At 37.1% G+C, this 27,882-nt stretch overlaps 1 protein-coding gene across 1 annotated transcript; it reads right to left on the reverse strand.

Moving 5' to 3' along the window:
* Nucleotides 1–164: 164 nt before the first annotated feature.
* On the reverse strand, nt 165–27,864 carry txndc16 (thioredoxin domain containing 16). The gene is given in 20 exon segments (XM_048190677.1): nt 165–1,309; nt 10,895–11,085; nt 11,181–11,350; nt 11,664–11,805; nt 11,967–12,051; nt 15,216–15,352; nt 15,742–15,910; nt 17,165–17,224; nt 17,301–17,447; nt 17,536–17,656; nt 17,728–17,788; nt 20,629–20,795; nt 20,925–21,081; nt 25,285–25,375; nt 25,471–25,592; nt 25,702–25,776; nt 26,857–26,930; nt 27,069–27,127; nt 27,130–27,150; nt 27,259–27,864. Coding segments are annotated over 20 exon segments (2,412 nt in total). The 5' UTR covers nt 27,401–27,864; the 3' UTR covers nt 165–1,088.
* Nucleotides 27,865–27,882: the final 18 nt, after the last annotated feature.

The following is a 27,882-nucleotide window of genomic DNA, read 5'->3' on the forward strand; positions in this document are numbered from 1 at the left end:
CCAACAATTCATTTTTTGAGTGCATTATGGTCTTTACTGTATTTTTGAAGAGACTTTCAAAAACATTTTTAAAAAAATCTTACAGACCCCAAATGTTTGAACAGTACTGTAAATTTCGACAGAAAGGGGTTCCTTGAATTATAATGTCATGTGTCCACAGATGATTCAAATTCAAAATAATTTTACTTTGTTATGGAGATGCTACAATCTGATACAAACTGGTAGACCAAATATTGCCTCTGCAGTCTCAACTAAAACAGTTTCCATTTTTTTTTTTTTTTTTCCAGTTTCCATGCAGGCTTACACACGTTCACATATATGAACGTCACATGTGCATGCAACCACACATTGGGATCACATTGCACTTCCAAAAAATGGCATTTAAGATTTTCCCAAAAACATCTGCATTAGGGTTTAACTACTGGACTGAGATTCCAGGAACACACGTAAAAGATGGGAGGCCTTTTTGGTATCTTTGGTTTGAATTAAAAAGCAGTTCTTCCCTTGTTAAATGTGACGCTAATTAACTTTAACAATGCAATCAACCAAAGACTCACCCACTTTCTGGTTTGACGTTAGTCTTTCCATCATGGAAGCAGCACAGTATGGTTAAAAAAAAAACAAAAACAAAAAAAAACCCCAAAAACAAACAGTTGCTGTTCTTCCATGACAAAAACAATGTGCAGTGTACGAATCGCAAATGTCATCCGCATGTGAAGCTCATTATTTGAATAAAAGCATGATCAAACAGGAACATACTGTAAGAATAATACGTTCTCCCGAAAATAAACGCTGTGGATAAATACATTGCTGTAGATTTCTTTTCAGAGCTTGAATACCTCATTCTGTATATAAAGTTACAGCACTAAAATGTAAACCCTCTTGTGAGTACTTGATTTAATTTCTGGAAAAGTCCATTTGATTTGGGAAAAAAGTTGGATATTGTGCGATACCGACATACTGATATATAAGCATTTCTGCAAATAGTACTGAAAGCATAAACAGCACATGTAACATGAAATCTGGCAGATGTCAAACAGTCATGTGAAATGCTTACATAACCCTCTGTGCCATGAGAGGACTTGACTTTATAGTTCAGAGTGCTGATGAGGTGCTTGGGGGTTTGGTGATGGATATGAAGTTTGTTTTTGGTCAGGGGCCTCTTGCTTCTGCTCTCTGTTGCCTTCCCTGCCCCCATTTTTCATTTTAGGACCCCTCTGAGCTGCGTAAGTTGGTGCTTCTTGGTCCATTATTGCCAAAAAGTCAAAGAATGGCACAGGAGGGCCCCGTTTCCCATCTGGGATCAAGCCTAAAGATCAATGGAGAATAAAACGGAGAGTGTTGTTGCTGTTGGTGACGGCTGTCAAACTCATTGCTTCACGAATGTTGATGAAGAACAGCTAGCGTAACTTGAGTAAACACTAACTGCGTACATGCTACTTATGACAATAAAACAACACTTAGGGAGTAAATGATGCTTGATACCTGGAAATCTTAAGTAGAGGAGTGTACTAATGGAGAGTGACAACTGTTTCCAGATGTCTTGGTGTGGAAACTATGTAAATGTAAACTGATCTACTGAAATGTGAAAACACTGCTGCGTACTATAACAGACTGAAATAAAACAATTTATAAATGAATGCAAGTATTTCTCACTAAACCCTGGAGGTTAGCCATTGTATTGTTAGTATTGGTGAAATTAACTCATCTGAATTTACACTGTCCAATTTTTTTTTTTTTTTTTTTTTTTTAGCCAAAGAACAGTACAGGAGGGCCCAATTTCCCATCTGGGATCAAGCCTTAAAGAACAATGGAGAAAAAACAGTGTTGTTGTTGGTGATGTCTTTCAAACGCATTGTTTCATGAATGTTGATGAAGAACAGCTAGCATAACTTGAGTAAACACTTTTTGTATTTTTATTAATCATATATTCTGTTTTAGGGTGACTTGTAACATTCTGTCCAGGGACAACAGATGAAAAATAGCTTCTTGCTAAATCTGGCACATTTACTGAAATGATTATTAATGTGCAGTGTCCCTGAAAAAATAAATAAATAAATAAAATAAATAAATAAATAATTAATACTTTTATTCAGCAATGATGGATTAGCACAATTGTTTTAAACACTGATAAGAAATGTTTCTTGAGCAGCAAATCAGCATATTAGAATGATTTCTGAAGGATCATGTGACACTGAAGACTGGAGTAACGATGCTGAAAATTCAGCTTCACATATTTAAAAAAATCTTACAGACCCCAAACTTTTGAACAGTACTGTAAATTTCAACAGAAAATGGTTCCTTGAATTACAATAAATGTGTCTACAGATGACTCAAATTCATAGTTTTGGAGTGTATCATGTTGGAGATGCTACAATAATCTGACACACAAACTAGTAGACCAAATATTTTCTCTGCAGTCTCCACTGAAATGGGTGCATAGACAACACTGAAGATGTGGAAAATATGTGAAGACCTTCTTTTGTGACATTAGAAATGTCTTTACACTTTTGATCAATTAAAAGGGGTCATGAGCTGCTTTAAAAAAAAAATAAAAAAATAAAAAATTCAGTCAACTTATAATGTTAAGATTTTTACATCATAAAATCCTAATTTAAAAGTAATTTTTTATCCTCCGTTTTGATGGGAGTGCCGCATTCAAGAGTTAGAAGTAAATGCCCACTGCTATGATTGCGTAACTGTTTTGCATATTAAAATAAGTAAGTACTTGGAGTTTCCAAAGTTATAATTAAAAAAAAGGATGACTTACGGTGTTTCGTGTAAATGGAATTATAAATGAAAGTCCCTTTTTTTTTTTTTTTTTTTTTTTTTTTGTCACACTGTCTTTTTTAGAGGCTATTCATTACGGAATAGGATTAGGGCCAAGCAATAATAAAAAAATAAAACCATCTCGAGATTAAAGTTGTTAAATTTCGAGAAAAAACTCGTTAAATTTCAAGAAAAAAGTCTAGATAAAATGTTGAGAATAAACTCATTAAATTACGAGAAAAAAAGTCATTAAATTACGAGAACAAATTCGTAAAATTTCGAGAAAACTCGTTAAATTTCGAGAAAAAAGTCGAAATAAAATGTTGAGAATAAACATTAAATTACGAGAAAAAAATCGTTAAATTTCAAGAAAAAAGTCGAGATAAAATGTTGAGAATAAACTTGTTAAATTACGAGAAAAAAAACTCGCTAAATTTCGAGTCTAGATAAAATGTTGAGAATAAACTCATTAAATTATGAGAATAAAGCCTGCATCTAACTGTGTCTTGTTTAAAAACGAATCTGCAGTTAAATGAAACAAACAACAAAACGAAGAGTGTTTTACAGACACAATCTGACTGTAACTTCATTAAAAATAAAGTTCATCCATGCTTTCTTAAAGGATTAGTCCACTTTAAAATAAACTTTTCCTGATAATTTACTCACCCCCATGTCATCCAAGATGTTCATGTCTTTCTTTCTTCAGTCGAAAAGAAATTAAAGTTTTTGATGAAAACATTCCAGGATTTTTCTCCTTATAGTAGACTTCAATGGGCACCAAACAGTTGAAGGTCATAATTAGTTTCACTGCAGCTTCAAATTGTTCTACACGATCCCAGATGAGAAATAAGGGTCTTATCTAGTGAAACCATCACTCATTTTCTGAAAAAAATGGAAAATTATATAAGTTTTAACCTTAAATCTCATCTTGAACTAGCTCTCTTCTTCTTCTCCTCTATTAGAATTCCAGCAGTGTAGACACTGCTAAGCGTAATGCTGCCCTCTACAGGCCAAAGTTTGAACTAATTGTTATATACTATTGAACTAGCATATTGCATATAAAAATTAGTTCAAACTTTGACCTGTGGAGGGCAGTAATACACTTAGCAGCGTCTACACTGCTGGAAATAGAGGAGAAGAAGAAGAGAGCTAGTTCAAGATGAGCATTTCTGGTTAAAACTTAAATAATTTTCTATTTTTTTCAGAAAATGAGCAATGGTTTCACTGGATAAGACCCTTATTTCTCATCTGGGATCGTGTTGAACAATTTGAAGCTGCAGTGAAACTAACTGCACCTTCAACTGTTTGGTGTCCATTGAAGTCTACTATAAGGAGAAAAATCCTGGAATGTTTTCTTCAAAAACCTTAATTTCTTTTCGACTGAAGAAAGAAAGACATGGACATCTTGGATGACATGGGGGTGAGTAAATTATCAGGAAGTGTATTTAAAAGTGGACTAATCCTTTAATGTTAGGATCACAAGGATGGCAATGCAAAGACTGTTTTTCCACAACTTGGCACTTCTAAACGTCTTTTAATCAGAGGCATCTTGTGTTTGCGTCTGTCATATTCACTACTAGGCCTACATGACACGTGAATCGGTGGGTGGGGCTAAAAAGGCAATCATATAGAAGTAGGCATTGATTTTCTTGCACTATGACATAAAAATGTGACAAAATACGAAACGAGTCGTTTTATAAGCTTGGTTTCAATAAAAGCTGTTTTTGGACAAACAAGGAAGTTTTGAGTTATGAATCTTACAGGATATTTTTAATAGTACAATGACCTCTTATATGTCGAACGTTCAAGGAAAATGTGATTTCTCAATTCATGATCCCCTTGAACTGGAAGGTTTTTTGAGCCAGAACATCAGCAGTTATCACACTCTGGGGACGTGGATCAACAGATGTGGTGAATTCTGGATGACCATCATGCTTTTACATATCAGGAGATTGATGGACTATCGCTAGCACTCCTCTCATGAGCCACTGATGCAGTCACTAATGTCTGTGGTGCGCTGGGATTAATCAGACTGCTTCAATGTTTTGCCGCTCTGGCGAAATGCATAGTAACCGACCAAACATTGCTTGTTGCTCAAATTACAGGAAAAACGGACATCTGGGTCCTTGAAGTTATTTTGGAAATGAGAATGATATTGATTCCAAACACATTTTTAGTGGTGTTTGCTAAGACAAGCGTCACTATTATTATTAGTTATTAGAGGTTTTCCTATACCTCAAATCATTCAGTTTGTTGAGAAAAAGCATCATATTACTTCATCCTTTGAATCTGACTGATTTGGCTGGTGGACTATAACACAGTCAAAACATCATTGACTTTAACCCTCTACAGCACAGCGCTGCCCTCAGGCAATGGAAAGTTTTCTTAAGCCCTATGTTTAGTAAATTTTTCTTTAAATGATTACAACCAATTAGAAAGGTCGAGAAAGAACAGTCCAGTAAGGTGTGGGACTCACTATCAAGCACCATTTAAAGGTGGGACATCCTGTTCTGACTGTTTTTTTACAGTCTATGGTTCTGACACATGGTCACAGGAGCACATGGTGTGAGAAGAAGGCAAGATTATTTGCTTTAGTAATCTTATTTAAAATGAGATTAACTGTACATTAAAAAAAATGTGTGTGTGTGTATGAAGGTGTAGAGAAGCCTTTTGTCAGGTTTTAGGAAGTTTTTTTATTTTGCATGTTCAGAAATTCAGTTTTTCTTTTCATTGCCTGAGGGCAACGTTGTGCGATAAGGGGTACTTTTTTGGACAATACCTCACATTGGCCATAATGTGTTATAAGAAGGGAAGATGCAGGGTTCCTGGGTGTGCAGGAACACCTAAAGTGATGTGCAAAAATTGTAACATATAGCTCTATTTCACAGCAGAGAACAAGTGCTTTTTGAAGTTTCGTACAGAGTGAAATCTTATTACATGAAGTACATTATATGGCATGACACACTACATGATACAAACCTTTACATGTATCAAATCCAATATATCAATGTCTTTCAAGTGTTTTTCCCTTTTTACTTAATGATTTCTTGACATTTTTTTTAAAAAATTGTGATTTTCATTATAATTTTCTCTATGATTCTGTACCACAGTTGCACAACGTTGCCCTGAGGCAACGAAAAAATATTTTGTGGTGGGGGAAAAAAAAATGTATCAATAAAATGTTCCCAAATGAACCAAAAAATTATGTGGAATATTTTTTATTTTTTTCATATGCCATCAACGTGTGCAAGAAAGGGTTAAAATGAAGAGGGACACGGGTCATATCTAGAGACCAGAATAACATAGATACTTTTTTGACTTGGGCCAATAAATAACCAACTAGTAGTCACCCTAGTTACACCCTAGCAACCACTCAGAATACCCAGGAAAGTTTCGAATAAGCAATATAATGCATACTTGTCTAGGTGAGCAAAAGACACTTTAAAAATCCATCTAAACCCTAAACTTTTTAACTGTAGTGTAAATACAATGAATATATCATATATACAGTGGGTACAGAAAGTATTCAGAACCCCTTAAATTTTTCACTCTTTGTTATATTGGAGCCATTTGCTAAAAATCATTTAAGTTCATTTTTTTTCCTCATTAATGTACACACACCACCCCATATTGACAGAAAAACACAGTATTGTTGACATTTTTGCAGATTTATAAAAAAAAGAAAAACTGAAATATCACATGGTCCTAAGTATTCAGACCCTTTGCTCAGTATTTAGTAGAAGCACCCTTTTGATCTAATACAGCCATGAGTCTTTTTGGGAAAGATGCAACAAGTTTTTCACACCTGGATTTGGGGATCCTCTGCCATTCCTCCTTGCAGATCCTCTCCAGTTCTGTCAGGTTGGATGGTAAACATTGGTGGACAGCCATTTTTAGGTCTCTCCAGAGATGATCAATTGGGTTTAAGTCAGGGCTCTGGCTGGGCCATTCAAGAACAGTCACAGAGCTGTTGTGAAGCCACTCCTTTGTTATTTTAGCTGTGTGCTTAGGGTCATTGTCTTGTTGGAAGGTAAACCTTCATGGGCTTTCATGTGTCTTGCACTGAGGAGAGGCTTCCTTCGGGCCACTCTGCCATAAAGCCCCGACTGGTGGAGGGCTGCAGTGATGGTTGACTTTCTATAACTTTCTCCCATCTCCGACTGCATCTCTGGAGCTCAGCCACAGTGATCTTTGGGTTATTCTTTACCTCTCTCACCAAGGCTCTTCTCCCCCGATAGCTCAGTTTGGCCAGACAGCCAGCTCTAGGAAGGGTTCTGGTCGTCACAAACATCTTCCATTTAAGGAATATGGAGGCCACTGTGCTCTTAGGAACCTTAAGTGCAGCAGAAATATTTTTGTAACCTTGGCCAGATCTGTGCCTTGCCACAATTCTGTCTCTGAGCTCTTCAGGCAGTTCCTTTGACCTCATGATTCTCATTTGCTCTGACATGCACTGTGAGCTGTAAGGTCTTATATAGACAGGTGTGTGGCTTTCCTAATCAAGTCCGAATCAGTATAATCAAACACAGCTGGACTCAAATGAAGGTGTAGAACCATCTCAAGGATGATCAGAAGAAATAGACAGCACCTGAGTTAAATATAGCAAAGGGTCTGAATACTTAGGACCATGTAATATTTCAGTTTTTCTTTTTTAATAAATCTGCAAAAATGTCAACAATTCTGTGTTTTTCTGTCAATATGGGGTGCTGTGTGTACATTAATGAGGAAAAAAAATGAACTTAAATGATTTTAGCAAATGGCTGCAATATAACAAAGATTGAAAAATTTAAGGGGGTCTGAATACTTTCTGTACCCATTGTAATCTAATATTTAAAATGCTAAGATAATTATGAAGAAAATAAGAGAAAACAGGAAATGTTGCAAGTAGGATTCAAACTTTTGTCGCTCCCATGAGCGCAATGGTGGAAAGTTTTGCCGCATCTAAACTAGTGTACGTTTAATATGGTGAGAATACATAAGGACACTGCCACACACTCACTGAGAAAGTTTCTTGTGCAGAGACTGAATCCTTTCTCTGGTCAGACCGAAAAGAGAAGGACAAACCCATGAATGTGTAATGGGAAAGATTACACTACCACCCAGACACACATGCTAAAACTCTTACATTACAGTCATACGACAGTGAGACAATATACAAACAGCCTAATAAAATCTATGGGGTCATTGAGCAGAAAGGAAACAACTATTGTGTTTTTCCCAACAGTCATAAAACAGCTGTGTATAGTATACTATGGCTCTTTTAACAGCAATACAAAGGACATTTCATTATAATTACACTAATGCTTCAAGGATGAAATTCAGATTATGTGTAGACAATTGTATTTGCTCTGCATCTCACTGGCACATGAAATTTAATAAATATCTTCCGATGGATAAAGTGCTTCATCCATCCTCATAAAACACACATTTTAATCGACAAATGGATGAAGCCAAGTGCAAAAAGCTGCCAAAAAAGTCCCCAGGCCCCAGGAGTCCGGCAGAAGGTTTCAGGGAAATAACTTGTAACAATCAGACACAATTAAGGGATACAGTTTCCATAAGCTTTGTAGGAAGCAGATGGGAGATGCTGAGGTTTTGACGCTGACAAAAGCAAGACCCGTTCGGAGACCATCAGCGGAATGGAGTGGCGTGTCTTTGGGGACATCCGAGTGAGAGCGCATTTTGGAAGGGCATCAACAGAGCTGAGTGCTGGAGTGACTGGGTTTGTTTTTTACCACAGACAACAATAGTGATTGTATTAGGGGAAAAGTGTTGATGAGGTTCTGAATGGACAGGGTGTGATCTCATAAACTTTGGTGCATGTCTGAGTACTTTGTGCCAGCCTTTTCAGGGGTGTGCAATGACTGATTCCTGGAACTGTGGGCATGGAACAGACATTGCTAACCAAAGGCATTCATATTTGATGCTTTCGCAGTTTTCGCATTTGAAGCCGTCTATCCGCTGATAGATGCCTGCTTTCAAACTCTCCCACTCACCTTTTGAAAATGCTTTCAAATTCAAACGCTCATGTGCATTGATCATTGTAGCCAATCACAGACATATCTGATGAGTGTGTGAACACAATGGCCAATCAGAGGTGTTTACGAATCCTCTCAATAGCGCTCAAAGTGTCACATTTTTTAAATTTCAGTACCAACTTGGTATCGAAGTCGGTACTTTTGACAATTCTACTGTTTTCACACTAATATTCTTGTGAAATTCATGCAAAATCCAAAAAAGGCAAAGCCAATTACAAGTAATTTTTCTATCATGAATGAAAGTGAACTACTGAAAAAGTCACAGACAGTGTAAATATAGATGTCATTAAGATAAAAATTATATATATATACTTTATATATATATTTACATTAATGATAAAATAAAAAATGTATAAATATTTTACCAAAATTTTATATATTTTATATTTGTAAATTGTCTTTCTAAATGTTTCGTTAGCATGTTGCTAATGTACTGTTAAATGTGGTTAAAGTTACCATCGTTTATTACTGTATTCGCGGAGACAAGAGTCGTCGCTATTTTCATTTTTAAACACTTGCAGTCTGTATAATTTATAAACACAACTTCATTCTTTGTAAATCTCTCCAGCAGTGTAGCATTAGCCCGTTAGCCACAGAGCAGATAGCCTCAAACTCATTCAGAATCAAATGTAAACATTCAAATAAATACTATACTCACATGATCCGATCCATGCATGCAGTATGCATGATGAACATCTTGTAAAGATCCATTTGAGGGTTATATTAGCTGTGTGAACTTTGTTTATGCACTGTATAACTGCACTTATAGTCGAGATCTCGGGAGGGCAGGGAGCGAGAGATTTAAAGGGGCCGCGCAGCCTGAATCGGTGCATAGTTAATGATGCCCCAAAATAGGCAGTTAAAAAAATTAATTAAAAAAATCTATGGGGTATTTTGAGCTGAAACTTCACAGACACATTCAGGGGACACCTTAGACTTATATTACATCTTTTGAAAAGATGTTCTACGGCACCTTTAACTTTAAAATAAAAGTTTTTTTTTTATAAAAAACAAAAATAAAATAAAAAATGCAATATTTTTTATAATTAACATGCTAAAATAAAATAACATAAAATAAAAAATTCCTGATGAATAGGTAAATGGTTCTCATCCATCAAAAAGGTCACTGACAAAATGTTCTGAGTGGTTGTCAGTGGGTTGCTATACAGTTGCTAAGTGGTTACTGGCCTAAAGATGGGTTAGCACTGTACGATTTTGGCCACAATTTGGCCATCTAAGATCCTAAAAGATTCCTTGAATCCTAGGCCAAAATCTGAAGTCTCTGATCGTTAGTTGGACATGTTCACCAATAGTCATTTAATGACCACTGAGATCAAATTATACCTCTGACGAAATTCTGGCAGTGTCAGAAGATTTGACGACACAGTCCTGTAGTGTGGCTTCTCTTACAATAGCCGTCAAATGAAAAACCAACAGGACCACCTAACCTGATGATGCAATTAGTGAGACAACAACAAAACACCAACAAACCAAACACATCATCTTCATTTATTCCCAGTTTTCTTTTCAAGAGAAGCCATGATCAAAATTAACACTAGAGATTGTTTTTGTTTACCAACTACCATTTCTATCCCGCATGTAAATGCAGCTCACGTCACTGAACGTGTCACGAATTTATGATGTAAAACTCGTGTCTTCTTGCGTGCATCTGTTTTTAATGCGTTTTAACTGCCGTACAATCTGACATTAATTCTCAGATCCCACAGTGTGACATGGCTTACAGCAGGGATCATTTTCATACAGTCTGACAAGCAACAGTAAAGGACTATCATAAATCGTACAGTGTGCAAAAAAGAGCCATCACCAAATATCTAAAAAAAAAACACTTCTCTAACAAATGGCTCCAAGCCTGTGGGATTTTTTTCTTTGCCTGTTTTATCACCACCAGGCAAATGACAGATTGAAATATAACAGCACACTTCTTCTCAACAAGCTGAACAATGTGCTTATCTTTCATGTATGTAGCACAAACGTAAAAAAAAAAAATGACGTGCCAGAAATGGTAATTGTGTTGACCGCCTTGGCCTGTTTAATTAAACCTCTAATTTAAAGCTACAGGGACTCACCTGATGGTTGCTCCTGTCCATGTTCCACATCATGAATCCACTGCAGGATGTTCTTAGCCATTAGGGGGCGCTCTGGAGGGAAAAGAAACACCTCTCCTCCAGTTCTTAACTTTGAAATCACCAAAGCAGGAAGTGGAGGTACAAAGCCAAGATACTTCTCCAGGATAGACCTCCCAACAGGTGTCCGACCCCTAGAACAATGAAACCCCATTGTTGACAACTAACAAAGCATTTGCTTAAAGGGAATGAATTTTGATTAATGTGTCTAACAGATCATGTTCCTCACAGATGGATCCAACATGGCAGGAAGGAATCCAGCTGTCCAGAGCTCAGTGGACGCTTTATCTCTGCTAAAGACTTAGTACTCTCTGTACTGTCCTCCTTTCCGATAAAAAGCAGTAGCAAAGGTTTCCCAAGCTCCAAATACCAGGGGAGATTCTCCACGGTCAGTTCAGGCTTCAATGCAAAACAAAACATATTTTCATCTTGTGAGTGAGTTTTTGGCAGATTACCAAGGCAACATTTCTATTTTTTTCTAGTTTTTTTAGTTCAAGATTTCATTGATTATTTATGTTTTATTTCAGTTTTATTTTAATTACCAAAATCATTTTTTAACTACTGTTAACTACTGTACATCAATGGGAAAAGCCAGTCAATTCATGTTACGGAAATCCCAATAAAAAGCATGTGATTCCAATATAATGTACCATTGAGCAACTGTATTTAGAGACTAGAGTGAATTTGCAACTATGTTCCCAAAACAACTTACAAAATGATCCAGTTCCACTTGTTTTATGAGTGAGACATGGTCTGTTGGTGAGGAGGATGATGGGATAGAATAGACTTTATAAGGAACTCCAGGGCCGTGGGATACCAGTAAAGCAGGCAGGTTCACTGACAGTCCCTCCACCCTGATCAAATACAGAGAAGTCAGCTGGAACGTTTTCTTACACTACACTGAAAAGTCCACACATGTATTATCTTGTTAAGGCGCTTAAAATATTTTTGAATGCAAGATAAAAACTAAAGTTGATTACGTCATCAAAATAGTTGTGGTAAACCTGTCAGATACCATTGCTCTGCCTCTTTGTGGGCAAATAGCCCAAGAATGGTCTCTCCTCTGAGGAGTCTTGCAGCTTCCTCAAATGAGGTTACACCTAAAACATAAAGAGCACATGATTGTCATCATATCAAGTTATGCAATACATGCTACATGCATAAAATACATTTTGGTTGCTATAATCTGAAATAAATAAACATACACGTGGAATAATAAGAGGTCATACAGTAGGCAAAACCATTAGTAATTTAGTTCCATGTCCATTTGCCATCATCTCTCTGACAATTACAATTTCATAACAGTCTGTTCTGCCTTTAAAGAGACAGTTCACCAAAAATTAAAATTCTGTTATCATTTAATCACCTTAAGTCATTCCAAACTGTAACATAAAAAAAGATATTTAGAAAACTATTGGTAAACCAAACAATTTTGGTTACCATTAACTTCCATATGGACAAAGAAAAAAACAACAACAAAGCATTTCTCCAAATATCTTGTGTGTTCCATAGTAAAAAAGAAAGCCATACAAGTTTAGAATGAAATGAGGGTGAGTAAATGATGACAGAATTTTAAGTCTTTACTGTCACTTTTGATCAATTTTAAGCATCATTGCTTAAAGCTAGGGTAGGTAATGTTTTTTATAAACACTTTTTGTTATAGTGGTTGAAACTCTCCTTACATCATGATAGCAATCAATAATAGAAGTGGTCTAAATATTTAAAAAAATGTACCTTTATCTTCTGTGGAAGTCTCAGGACCAAAAAATATTCGTCCAATCATTGCATTAAGTCTAAATGCAATGAAACAATGTCTTATCTGCCTGTCAACATATGTATTTCCATACCTCCGCCTCTGCGCACACTGCTCGTGCAGACTACACACGTCATCAGAGCAATAAGTAAGACTACACAGAGTTGTAGACAGACAGGCAGTAACTTATGCTGCTTTCACAAATCATGCCATGTCGTAATTATCTTAACTCTTACCCTTCTACTCTGAGCTGTTTCCGTCCTCAGATTCAGATTTATTCTATGACAGCACTTTCAACGTTGAAATGAATCTTCAGCATTCAGGTGGTACAAGTAAGAGCTCTGTAAGTGGTTTACGCTCAGTATTATTGTAATGTTATGTATTTTGAGACATGAGGTAATTTAAGGCCATCTCTTGTGTCTGATGCATTGCAGACTCTACTCTGGCTGTGTGCAGCTCATGTGTTTTGAAAGAGGCGTGGCTTTGGAGACGCTTTGAATGGAGATGGTCCTCACACCAGAACACGAGATCCAGGTGGCCAGGTTGGATCTAGATCCCACTTTACATATCCCTAAACCTACCAGTCTCTGCCCCCTAGATCTAAACCTACCCGTCTCCACCCCCTGGATCTGGATCCAACTCCTCCCACTTTACATATCCCTAAAACTACCCATCTCCACCCCCTGGATCTGGAACCAACTCCTCCCACTTTACATTTCCCTAAACCTATCCGTCTCCACCCCCTGGATCTGGATCCAACTCCTCCCACTTTACATATCCCTAAACCTACCCGTCTCCGCCCCCTGGATCTGGAACCAACTCCTCCCACTTTACATATCCCTAAACCTACCCGTCTCCGCCCCCTAGGATCTAAACCTACCCGTCCCCACCCCCTGGATCTAGATCCAACTCCTCCCACTTTACATATCCCTAAACCTACCCGTCTCCACCCCCTGGATCTAGATCCAACTCCTCCCACTTTACATATCCCTAAACCTACCCGTCTCCACCCCCTGGATCTGGAACCAACTCCTCCCACTTTACATATCCCTAAACCTATCCGTCTCCACCCCCTGGATCTGGATCCAACTCCTCCCACTTTACATATCCCTAAACCTACCCGTCTCCACCCCCTGGATCTAAACCTACCTGTCCCCACCCCCTGGATCTAGATTCAACTCCTCCCACTTTACATATCCCTAAACCTATCCGTCTCCACCCCCTGGATCTGGATTCAACTCCTCCCACTTTACATATCCCTAAACCTATCCGTCTCCACCCCTGGATCTGGATCCAACTCCCCCCACTTTACATATCCCTAAACCTATCCGTCTCCACCCCTGGATCTGGATCCAACTCCTCCCACTTTACATATCCCTAAAACTACCCGTCCCCACCCCCTGGATCTAGATTCAACTCCTCCCACTTTACATATCCCTAAACCTACCCGTCCCCACCCCCTGGATCTGGATCCAACTCCTCCCACTTTACATATCACTAAACCTACCCGTCTCCACCCCCTGGATCTCGTGTGTTCTGCAGTGAGGGGCTACTGTTTGAATGGAGGGTGGGATCTCATGCTTTCAAAGCTAGTTTGCTATTGCTAGCCTCTCTGAAATTGCCTACCTTAGCTTTAATAAAATGGCTGACAAAATACTGACAACAAACAACTTAACAACATGATGATGACATTTTTTTGAAAATTAAATACCCGTCTCCGCCCCCTGGATCTAAACCTACCCGTCCCCACCCCCTGGATCTAGATCCAACTCCTCCCACTTTGCATATCCCTAAACCTATCCCTCTCCACCCCCTGGATCTGGATCCAACTCCTCCTTCATAGTATTACATCAAATTATACAAAGAAAGATAAGGATATAAAGGATTGTAACACAGAGGTTGTGGGTTCAATTCTCAATACTGGCAGGAATTGACTGAGGCGCCCTTGAGCAAGGCACCAAACACCAAATCATTCCATGGGCGCCACAGCAAAATGGCTGCCCACTGCTCTGGGTGTGTGTGTACATAGTTTGCAGTGTGTGTGTGTTCACTACTTAATACTCCTAATGTGTGTGCACTAACGAGGATAAATGGAGAGGTCAAATTCTGAGTATGGGTTACCATACCTGGCCTTCATGTGTCTATCACAGGGTCGTCGATTCCTCTTCCTCACAATGTTTAGAAAAGGGATGTTGGTTTTGAGGAAAAGGTCCTATATCAGATTTGCAGATTCCACTTTGTTTGCTATTTTATTATCTAATGCAATGACTTAAATGTCCAAATACTTACTGTAAAAGCAAAACAATTTATTATATAGAGATCAGAGAATGATTTTTCTTTAATATTGGTTGGACTTTTTGAGTGAACTATTTCCTTCAAGGATTCTCCATCTACAGCTGGGTTGGGCAACTTCGGCCCAGGAAGTTGAGTTTTTATCAGGAGCTGAACTACACAGTATATCTATCCTGCATCTATCACATAGCAGTGATTCCTGGAAAAAAGGGAGCTTACCAGTGTCTTGCATTGAACTGAACAGGCCCAGCACTCTGACAGCGGACAAATATACATGTTTATTGTACAAATCTCCCTCTAAGAATGACATCACCTCAGCAGAGGAGGATAGATGGGAAGGACTGGAGACCAGACTCCTGCAAGAACAAAATTAACTCATTAATAAACATTACTGAGGTGTGGAATGTTCAACTGCGATGTCTTGATTGAAGACTATTGGCTTTCTGGGAGGGAATGTAGGCATTTACTATAACTGCACTGTTGTCTTGGGAAGAACTATTAATTTATTTTTGATGGTGGTCTACAGATAAGACACTACAATTGCCATTATCAACTCATATCAAGCCATATAAGAACATAGAAGGCAAACTGCAAATGCACACTGTAGCACTCGACTCCTACACTCTTCAATCATCTGGCCACTAATTTAAAAAAGACGCACACTTTCAGGTTAATCCTGAGGGACGCAGACTAAATCATACCCATAGGATCGGACTTTGTGTGAGAAAGAGGATGTGAAACTCACAGTAGTATGAACCTGTATAGGCTCTTGGTTCCCAGCATGCCTCTGTACGGCTGAGCAGCAGCCATGGGACGGTAGATCATAACGGTGGGGAAGGAAGTGACATTCTGATCACCACAAATATCAGTCCATTCCCCACAGTCTACTGCCGCCAACTCCACCCCACTCACACCTCAACATGATAAAGAAAGTGACAGAGAGAGCGAAAACAGTGCATTTAGTAAATGCTGATAATTATTACAGAAGTCTTTGCCGCCATGACTAACAGTTGTGTAAATTTTTAACATTGCATGTGGTGTTATTTGATAAAGTGGACACAAAAGTGGTGCATCTTTAATTTCTTTGACGTTTTAATTATACAATCTTCAGGTGTGAATTATAAGTTGGATTAATTGTGATTAATCGCATCTAAAATAAACATTTGTAGATAATTAGTGCTGTCAAATCGATTCATTGAATCTAACAAGTTTATAATTGTAATATTGTAATATATAAGTACACACATCTACAATTTTTTGTTAGATGCGATTAATCGCAATTAATCGATTTGACAGGACTCGCTATATGAGTGCTGTCAAATCGATTAATCGCATCTAACATAAAAGGTTGTGTATATGTGTGTATATATTACAAATTTGTTAAATGCAATTAATCGATATCATATATAAAGAGAGATTGCTGTCAAATTATGTATATAAATATACAAACTTTTACGTTAGATGCAATTAATCGCGATTAATCGGTTTGTGTTAGATGCGATTAATCGATTTGATAGCACTTTTTTCATAGTACTGTACATTTATTTCGATCCAAACCTGTATGACTTTTTGTGGAACACTAAAGGTGATATTTTGAAAAAAGTTTTTGTCTACACAATAATACAAACAATTAGAATCAATGGGATTATAATATTGTTTGGACCCCAAAGTGTTTCAAAATATATTCTTTTGCATTCCACAGAGGAGAGAAAGTCATACAGGTATGAAATTACATAGGTGAGTAAATAATGACAGATTTTTATTAATTAATTTTATTTCATTGTGTCAAATTATTTAAAGAAAAATGAGGAAATAAAGGATAGAGGAAATGACTGCATAGACAAAAATCACAGACCAGTCGGTTAAAAATCATTACAAAAATGTTTAGAAAAGGGATGTTGGTTCTGAGGAAAAAATCATTTGTTTGCAGATTCTTATTTTTTTATTATTATTATTATGTAATGCAATGACTTAAATGTCCAAATACATTTTTGAGGCCACTGTAAAAGCAAACCAATTTATTATGTGGAGATCAGAGATTGATTTTTTCTTTAATATTGGCTGAAAATGGATTCCATCAAAAGAATCAAACAAAGACATAACTCGATTTACAGCATTTCTACATTCTGCTTCTCAGGCAATTTTGTTCATCATTAAAATGCTTTTACCTTCAAGTGCATCTGCCACCTCTATATATGACTGAATGAAAGCCATACAGACAGCATCCCCTAGAGGACAAAAATGGATATATCAGGGTAGATTCCACTAATGCAGCTAATATAGTGAGACAAATATTAAAATTACATTTAAAATAGAACAGCACCACCGTGATATCATTCTGTGTGACTGTAGATTGAAAAGTGTCTGATGTGATTTCAGTAACAGACTCCAAGTCCTGCACATGATCACGGTCTCTGTACACAGACTCCGACACCTCGTCATCAAGAATATCTGGATAAAGCCAACAAGATCTTTAGAATAAGTTTAAAACCATTCCAAGACCTGGAACTAGTCAGCAATGATTGAATTGGCAACCTACCAAGATCTGACCAATGTTCCTCATTTCCCTCTTCATTTTCAATCTTGTGTTCTTGCACAAGTTCTTCTTTGAAAAGTTTCATAACCTCTTCTGCACTATTCAGGGTAAAATATTTCACATCCTGTTGACAAAAGTTCTTGTTAGAAGCAGTTTTTTCAGATAATCACAGCCACATTCAAAGGTTAAACTGACCTCCTGTGGGAGTCTGTAAGCAGCGTTGTATTTCAGTGGAGTTTTCACGTTAGGACTGTCCCTGAAAAATGAAAAGAAGGAAACTAATCAAGATACTGTGTTGACTGAAAAATAATTTGGAGATGTGTATTGGATGCTGTATGGATATAGCAAAACTGACCCCATTTCCTTTAACTCTTATTGTGCATGATTCATTAGTACATTCAATGTCAAGAAAAGTTTGTTTTCATAATATTCACCAAAATCTAAGAACTTTCTATACTTCCAACTTTTATTTTTAGCTGATGGGAAAATAAATATTACCAATAATAGCAATTTCCTCTTCTCCAAATCAAATCTGAACAGATAAAACCAACCTTATTTCGCAACATTCTACAATTCGGTGTATACAACATTAATGTAGTTGGGTCATTCACAAATAAAGCTTTATAAAAATCTTTTCAAAATTGATGTATTGCATATGTCATGAACAATCTGTTTGAACAAGTTTCAGTTGTTAAATAACATTTGTGTTTAAATGAATTTCGTCTCAGATGGTACAACCAAATAGTTGTATGTATATACTGTAGTTGTACCACCTGACATGGAAAGTGTACCAACCTACCCACACTTGAAATGAGCAGTTTTTACCACTCTGCCACAAGGATCAGTTGGGGTCCTCTGGATGATGCATTATCATGTTTACTATTATTACCTTGTCAATTCATAATAAAAGTGCCATGTTTGTAGTTGTGCCACCCTGACATTTGAGAATATACAAATTGCTGCACAAACGTTTTTTAATTATCTCTACAGCTTTAAAACTACTGATTTTTATAAAATTTGTTTATATGAAAGCTTTCAAACCCTAACTTTTTATTATTATTTTTATTACTTTTTATTATTAAGTCACCATTTTAAATAGTTTTCTTAGTCTGTTAATTTGTTCGGACAGTTGCACCACCTGACATTTTGGGGGTGTAAGATAATAAAACATAAAAAATAACATGTATTATTTAAATGTGCTAAAAATTAATTCAAACTAAATAGGTTTTTAGAATAAAGTGATATGTGTCATGAATTTGTCAAATTATTTTAAAAAATGCACTTAGACACAAAAATATGCATGTCATGTAATTGACCCAGTTATTTAATGCGACAATTAACATGAATAACAATAAATAATACATTTATTTTTATTAATCTTGGATAATGCTCATTATTTTTGTGTACACTAATGCATTGTTAACATAGAAATTAGTAAATATTAACATTAATGCCCTTTGAATTAACAAACCAATTTATCAATTATTTGGCGATTATTTTATAATTACACATACTAACGTTGAATGTTTGGGGTCAGTAAGATTATTTCTGGACAGAAATTAACACTTTTATTCAGCAAAGACGCATTAAATTGTTCAAAAGTGACAGTAAGGACATTTACATTGTTACAAAACATTTCTACATTTCAAATAAATGCTGTTGTTTTGAACTTTCTATTCAATAAAAAAATCCTTAAAGGTGCCCTAGAATTAAAAATTGAATTTACCTTGGCATAGTTGAATAACAAGAGTTCAGTACATGGAAATGACATGCAGTCTTCTTGTGTAAATCTCATTTGTTTAAAAGACCTCCGAAGAACAGGCGAATCTCAACATAACACCGACTGTTACGTAACAGTCGGGATCATTAATATGTATTAACACGATATTTGCATATGCCAGCCCATTTTCAAGGCATTACACAAGGGCAGCCAGTATTAACGTCTGGATCTGTGCACAGCTGAATCAACAGATTAGGTAATCAAGCAAGGACAATAGCGAAAAATGGCAGATGGAGCAATAATAACTGACATGATCCATGATATCATGATATTTTTAGTGATATTTGTAAATTGCCTTTATAAATGTTTCGTTAGCATGTTGCTAATGTACTGTTAAATGTGGTTAAAGTTACCATCGTTTCTTACTGTATTCACGGAGACAAGAGAGCCGTCGCTATTTTCATTTTTTAACACTTGCAGTCTGTATAATTCACAAACACAACTTCAGTCTTTATAAATCTCTCCAACAGTGTGTAATGTTAGCTTTAGCCACGGAGCACAATCAAACTCATTCAGAATCAAATGTAAACATCCAAATAAATACTATACTCACATGATCTGACGCATGCATGCAGTATGAATGACGAACATCTTGTAAAGATCCATTTGAGGGTTATATTAACTGTGTGAACTTTGTAAATACACTGTATTATAGTCGAGAGCTCGGGGGGGCAGGGAGTGCGCGATTTAAAGGGGCCGCAGCCTGAATCGGTGCATAGTTAATGATGCCCCAAAATAGGCAGTTAAAAAAAATGTATTAAAAAAAATCTATGGGGTATTTTGAGCTGAAACTTCAGACACATTCAGGGGACACCTTAGACTTATATTACATCTTGTAAAAAGTTCTAGGGCACCTTTAAAAAAATTTGTATGGTTTCAAATAAACCATAAAACATGGTAGCAAAAAAATTAAGCAGCACAAATGTTTTCAACACTGATAATAATAAGAAATGTTTCTTGAGCAGAAAATCTGAATATTAGAATGATTTCTGAAGGATCATGTGACACTGAAGACTGGAGTAATGATGCTGAAAATACAGCTTTGCCATCAAAGGAATAAATAACATTTTGAAACATAAGGTTATAAGTATTATAAGATTTCTATAAACTTATAAACTTAAATAATATATACAATTTAAAAAATTATAAACATTAACCAAGACTATATTAAAACACTGTAAAAATTATTGTTAGTTCATGATACTTAATGCATTAACTAAATGCATTTTGTAAAGTGCGGACCATTATTTCCCATTGAATCTTGTTATATAAACTTTTATGAATTGCAGTGTTGTTTTCGTTGTCATCATCAGTACCTGTGAATGAGCACTACGCCAACCTCCCCGCGGAGCTGCAAGGCGAGAGTTTGAGCGGTGGCCCTGTCCAGGTGCTGGGTTTGGGGCTGAGAGAACAGATACAGCACGGGTACACGGAGGTGGATATGAACCACATCTACCTCAGAGGGGTCCACCACTGCCTCTGTCTGCCAGAAAAGTCCAGAATTGGATCAAAACATAATGGATATGGAATTTATGCAAGAGACTTGAGAATCAGAATAACACTTTTCATCATATCTGGCATAAATGTCAGGAAGTAGAAGATGTTTACTCACCACTAGCGGTGCCTCCATCAGCTGGAGGAAAGTGTGTATGTTGATGGTTTTGAGTGGTTTTCTCATGGGGATGCTGGGGCATGGGTCAGACTTCCTGGACACACCTTTACAGTGCAAAAACCACAGTCGTGCTTGTGAGGAAGAGGAATCGACGACACTGTGATAGATAACAGAACAAGATACATTTGAGAAACACTAAAGAAGTAGAAGAATTTGTTATAATTTAAGACAAAACTGAATAATATCTATTAAAGTGCCCCTATTATGCTATTTTAAAGGGGGGAATGTGTCTGTGAAGTTTCAGCTCAAAATACCCCACAGATCATTTATTATAGCTTGCCAAAATTGCCTCTATTTGGGTGTGAGCAAAAACACGCCGTTTTTGTGAGTCCCTTTAAATACAAATGAGCTGCTGCTCCCCGCCCCCTTTCCAGAAGAGGGCGGAGCATTAACAGCTCGTGCTTCGTTCGATTGCTCAACAACAAAAAAACTGGAGAATCTCACACAGCCAAAATGACAATTGTTATTAACAGTGTTCAGCTGTACATTGTTCAAACTGGACACTGATGGAGAGACTCAGGAAGAAATTACAACTTTTATAATGCATCTGGACGTTTCTGAATGGTTAGTGGATAAATTTATATAGTTGCTGTGGAGTTGATTCAACTCATCGATTAGCATGTGCCGTCATGTTAATCTTTTGTGCAAATCCAGCATTGAATTGACCCTCATTTGTGAAGCAGTCTGGCGTAAAATGACAGCATGGCAACAACACTCTACTTACTACAACAACTCTTCCTCTTCTCTAAAGCAGCCCACCATGGCCTCACCTAGCCTGACTACGTCAGACTTCCTACTTCCGCTCAATTTCATTTCGCTTCTGTACTCAGTCTGATACAGCGTCAGAGCTTTGTGTTTGCCACCGGTCTGGAAACAGCCGGGCCAATCAACGAACAGAGGGCGGGCTGAGAGCCGTGACGTAGATGCTAAGCGCCGAGTTTTACATTGTAGGTTAGAGAAATCGAAAACCGAAACGACCGCGGAAATGGGAAACGAGACACGGGATGCAAACTTCGGGATGCATTAACTTCGCATAATCTGCAAAAGTCGTTTACAGCCATGTTCACTCCGGTATTTCGCTCGCATCATCATGTGTTTACAACAGGTTTACAGTGGAAGTTCAATCGTAGATTTGAGTTCGATGCATGATGTCTGTGCTTCGATGCGGCTGTACAGGCCCATAACATACGTCATAACTAAACGTATCTGATTGGCTTACGGGTAACCAATGATTTTAAACTTCAGACAAGCGCCCCCTAGCGAGAGAGAAAACACTTCTCTATTATGCCATTCCAGACTCTGTCTACGAAGCAAAGTGAAGTAGCAGAGTCTGGTATTACCAGGCTAGGCCTCACCCCCTTTGTTGCGTGTTCTCTGGGGCAGGGTTTATGAAAACTTTAGGGTTTGTGATGGGGATGGGCATTTTTCCAAAATATTGTATTCGAATATTTGGGCTCGTAAAAAACGAATATTCGAATATTCGTTTATTTAAATGAGGTTAAACGAGAAAGACGTTAATGTTTTATATTCATCAATATTTTGTATTTTGTAATATTTCTGAACAAGCTTACGATTAGGCAATATACACAACAAGCTTACATTATATCTTAAGGTTTTCTTTTAGTTCAAAGCATTAAACAATATGTGTAAACAGAAAATATTAAGAACAAAAGCATTTAATCTCAAGCAGCGCGAGCGGGAAAAATACTAATAAAGCAGACAGCGCCAGTTATTGTACAAAACGTACATAATACACTCGAGTCAGTATATATGGTTATCGTGTTTATATTGTTTCACATGTTCATGTTGAGAAAAACAATAATATCCACATGCTCGAGTCGGGTGAGAAAACGAGCCGTGCTGACAGACGTTGCAGAGACACAAAGATAATAATACATAACTGTATGCTAAGGTAAGTTTCTAACAGTAGCACTTTGTTTTCTGTTCGTAAATATATATCCCTCGACGAAACTTAAAGGAAGCATACGTCTCAAAATCATTTTGCTATCAGATAAGTTATCATCTTTGCTCACTCGGGGATAACTTTCAGTTGCGCTTACCTGTCGTGAATGCAGTGATGGACAGCTGTCTTTCATCACTCGACGGGTATTTAGATTTCATGTGCTTTCTCATTATGGTGTTGATATTATGATAACTCGGTTTCATTAATTAATTTGTTCAAAAGTAATTCCATTTTGTAAGATCATTTTCATCTAATTCCAAACTTTGCTAGGCAGACGACAACATTATGTGACGATCAAATAAAATAAACTTGTTAAACACGCTCCACAGCGCCACCCGGTGCATTTAGTTATAACTGCGAGTTTTAGTGCTTAGGATTTATCATGGATTCACTGCATTTACAGCCAGCAAAGCAACATAGTAAAATTCGAATAGTATTTTTATTTTTCGAATATTAATTACAGAACGAATATTCGAATATTTGTGCACATCCCTAGTTTGTGATGTCACCAACCCAGCAAGAAGCTCATTTGTAGTCCCGACCCGCCGTTTGTTGTAGACCTTAAAAAGCGATTTCTGTAAAAGAAAATATCTCCCTTTGGGCGTCGTAACTTTGCAGATGTTGTTTATGCTGAAACAGCAACATTACACACTAACTAAAGTTAAAAAAGTGAAATAATAATCAAGGACCCCTTTGAATGTTCCTAATTTGTTTTGGTCTCCTACAATAAGTTTACAAGCATCCAAGGTAAAAAACATTTTGATTTTCTCATAATACACATCACCTCATTTCTCACATTGTCTGAAACAGTTCGATAAAGGATTCAGTCTCTCTAAACCCCTCCTTTTCGAGAGCATACTCTGCTCTGATTGGTCAGTCGGCCCAGTCTGTTGTGATTGGTCTACCGCTTACATCACATGTCAAAAACTAAATGGCCATTGCTTTATCTGAATTTCACATCTGGAGGCTTCCTCAACATAGAAACAATGGTGTCGGTTTTACCATATTAATTCAAGTCTGAGTCTGAATCTTTCCGAAGTGCATGGAATGTGGATTTGCTTTTGCATCGCAGAAAACAGCGTCTTTTCGACATGTCGATAACATGAATTAAACTTTTCCAGGCCTCAGCTACAACAGTGTTTGTGAGCTGGTCAAAGTAGGCGTTGTTTGCGGGCAGCCAAATTGAGACCATATAAGCTGGCATTATGCAAATTTGTTACAAACCTACATAGGTTCGTGCAGGAAGTAAGACTGGAATTACTAATGACTCGTTTCAGGCAGTTCACAATTGGTTCTTTCTTTTGGGAGACAGTAACTCCATTTAAAGGGTTAGTTCACCCAAAAATGAAAATTCTGTCATTTATTACTCACCCTCATGCCGTTCCACACCCATAAGACCTTCATTCATCTTCGGAACGCAAATTAAGATATTTTAGTTGAAATCCGATGGCTCCGTGAGGCCTTCATAGGGAGCAATGACATTTCTTCTCTCAAGATCCATAAAGGTACTAAAAATATATTTAAATCGGTTCATGTGAGCACAGTGGTTCAATATTAATGTTATAAAGCGACGAGAATATTTTTGGTGCACCAAAAAAAACAAAATAACGACTTATTTAGTGATAGCCGATTTCAAAACACTGCTTCAGGAAGCATCGGAGCATAATGAATCAGTGTATCGAATCAGCTGTTCGGAGTCACGTGATTTCAGCCGTTGGCAGTTTGACACACGATCTGAATCATGATTTGACGCTGATTCATTGTGCTCCGATGCTTCATGAAGCAGTGTTTTGAAATCGGCCATCACTAAATAAGCCGTTATTTTGTTTTTTTTGGCGCACCAAAAATATTCTCGTCGCTTTATAACATTAATATTGAACCACTGTGCTCACATGAACCGATTTAAATATATTTTTAGTACCTTTATGGATCTTGAGAGAAGAAATGTCATTGCTCCCTATGAAGGCCTCACGGAGCCATCGGATTTCAACTAAAATATCTTAATTTGTGTTCCAAAGATGAACAAAGGTCTTACGGGTGTGGAACGGCATGAGGGTAAGTAATAAATGACAGAATTTTCATTTTTGGGTGAACTAACCCTTTAATGTGCACTTTGATCTTTGAAACTTTGCAGACCTTTTCCATTCACAAACAGCTGCATTCCAAACGGCATGACAGGTAATATGCAAAAAAGCATTATAGGGGCACTTTAATGAAATGTTAGCTGAGAATATTGTGGTTGTTGGATATGCAAATGAGTGATGAGAGCTTTCGTACAACATTGGGAACACTTTGTGGCCATGTATATCACTCTTTAGAGTAACGTGTGAAGCTCACCCCATGTGTCTCAGCACTAGAGAGCCAGTTGTCTGGACAAACTGGTACTTGGTTCCATACACAAATGCTGCCTCCATCAAAGCTCGGTGCTCTGTTCAGACAAAGAAAAAAGAGATGATATTGCTTCATTCCAACCAAGAAAACGGACTCTAGAAGCAAAATACATAGAGAGAATAGAGATTGTACCTGGAAGGCCGAGCACCGGTATGTGACCGACCACAATGTCACTGTTTTGTTTGGCCGCGCTCTCGACGCGCAGCAGCTCAGCAGGTGTGTGCACATAACGGACTTCATTGAAGAGGACAGAGCTGAATGGAGGATAAAAGGACACGTTCAAAGGTCAAGGTCGTCACTGTAGCTCCATCAGGCAAAATATGAAGATCTTTAAATGTTGTTGCTACTGTAAGAAGAACTCACAAAAGGACATGAGAAACAATTGCGTTGACGTCAAATACAGTATCGATGTCAAAACTCCTCAGGACCTCAGAGCCTCTGGAATGATAAAAGACTGTTGTATGGATTCATATGGACCATTTTTATGGCACTTTCTTTTCATTTTTGATACTGACCTCATCCATATTCACAGTATGGCAAACATATGCTTTTGTGTTCCATGGATGAAAGAAAATCATATGGGTGTATACACTACCGTTAAAAAGTTTGGGGTCAGTATCAGTATTATTTGATCAAAAACACAGTAAAAACAATAATATTGTGACATATTTTTCATATTTGAATATATTTAAAATGTAATTTATTCCTGTGATGGCAAAGTTGAATTTTCAGCATCATTACTCCAGTTTTCAGTGTCACATGATCCAGAAACCATTCTAATATGCTGATTTGCTGCTCAAGAAACATTTCTTATTATTATCAATGTTGAAAACAGTTGTGCTGCTTAATTATTTTTTGGAACAGTGATAATTTTTTTCAGGATTTTTTGAGAGTAGCATTTATTTAAAATAAATCTTTAGTAACATTATAAATAGGGATGCACTGATATGAACATTTTGGCAGATACTGATAACCGATATATTCCTTATATTTGAAAGCCGATAACTGATATTTTGGCTTATAAATCTAAATCCAAATTTTTATATAATTTTTGAGAGCCTGATTACAAAAACAAAAGTCTAAAAATTAAAAGCCACGTCCAAAGCACACAATTATAATGTTCTCATTATAGTTTTATGTAGCCTATATGACAAGTATATTGCACTTAACTATATTTTCATTTTTGAAGTGATTCCAATCATATTCAAGCAATTAATAACCATCATGGCGAACAGTGTGCATCTGAAGTGTCTCAGCTGAAGAAAATAATCCATTATTTATCGGCTTTAATATATCGGCCAAATATTCTTATCAGGCCGATATTGATAACATTAAAAATGAACATATGTCAGCCGATACCGATATGGTGGCCGATATATCGTGCATCCCTAATTATAAATGTCTTTTTTCACTTTGCTGTTAATTTATTGAATCCTTGCTGAATAATCTCTTTCAAAAATCTCCAAACTTTTAAACAGAAGTGTTTATATAATTGAGGCCAAATGATATAAACCATACCTGAACAAGTGTGCCTTGGTCATGAGCTTTTCTCCTGAGCAGTAATTTGCTATTGGATCTTTTGAACAGTTCACCTGTAAAAACAGTCATTTATTCAAGCTTTATTGTAGCATAGTCAACTTCATGTACTAAGTTAGAAAACTAACATAACTAGAAACCAAAGCTCCATATGTTTGCGTTCTAATGCAGCTCTTTGGTGAGATTTTGCTCACCTTTACAACAGATATTCCATAGTCCTCCAGGGCATCAGCTGACATCTCGAGCTGCTCATGAACAGTTCTATGGTTGGATTGACTGCAAGTAAAAACAGAGCTTATGTAATGGCCAATTGAGTTTATAACTTTCTGTAAATTACCATAACTGGCTCTGCAAACATTTGTAACACATGTAACAAAGTCTCACCATGATTTCCAAAGTATATAAAGGATGTCTTCCCTGTGTTCATCCTCTCCATGAAGCTCTGGCTGGAATCTTCTATCAGTTCGGAGGAACATTGTTCTCCTGTCAGGCCAAATAGAAACGCAACCAAATAGACGATGCACATGGTGCCCTCTTCCACTTTGTGGGCCTCTAACTTACATTCATTTACACTAGTTCATAATATTATTAAGTATGAGCCCGTCAATAACTGGTACTCAGTTATATATCCATATCCAATCAATACAACTCGCCTGTGCTGTGCAACTGAATGCATCATTCATAGCTTAGCATATTGCACGTTTAAGGTCAACCTATAAAAACAAACATTGCAAATCCATTCGGTTAATGACTACGGGACATTGCTACAAAAGTAGCCACTGCAATCGTACATCCTCAACAACAACACGCGCAAATATTGTCCAATCAAATGTGTGGGGAGGGTTTAACGGTGTGTTGAACACCTTTCAGAAAGCTCATAATACCAATGAGAAACCCAATGAGAATAAAGTAGGTGGAGGGATCGGCGAAACTCATTTGAAATGCCTGTCATTTTGGCTCAAACTAACAGCATTTCCAATTCACCTTTATTTCAAATGAGATCCAAAA

This window comes from Megalobrama amblycephala, linkage group LG5 (assembly GCF_018812025.1).
Source record: "Megalobrama amblycephala isolate DHTTF-2021 linkage group LG5, ASM1881202v1, whole genome shotgun sequence".
In the NCBI taxonomy this organism is placed as follows: domain Eukaryota; kingdom Metazoa; phylum Chordata; class Actinopteri; order Cypriniformes; family Xenocyprididae; genus Megalobrama; species Megalobrama amblycephala.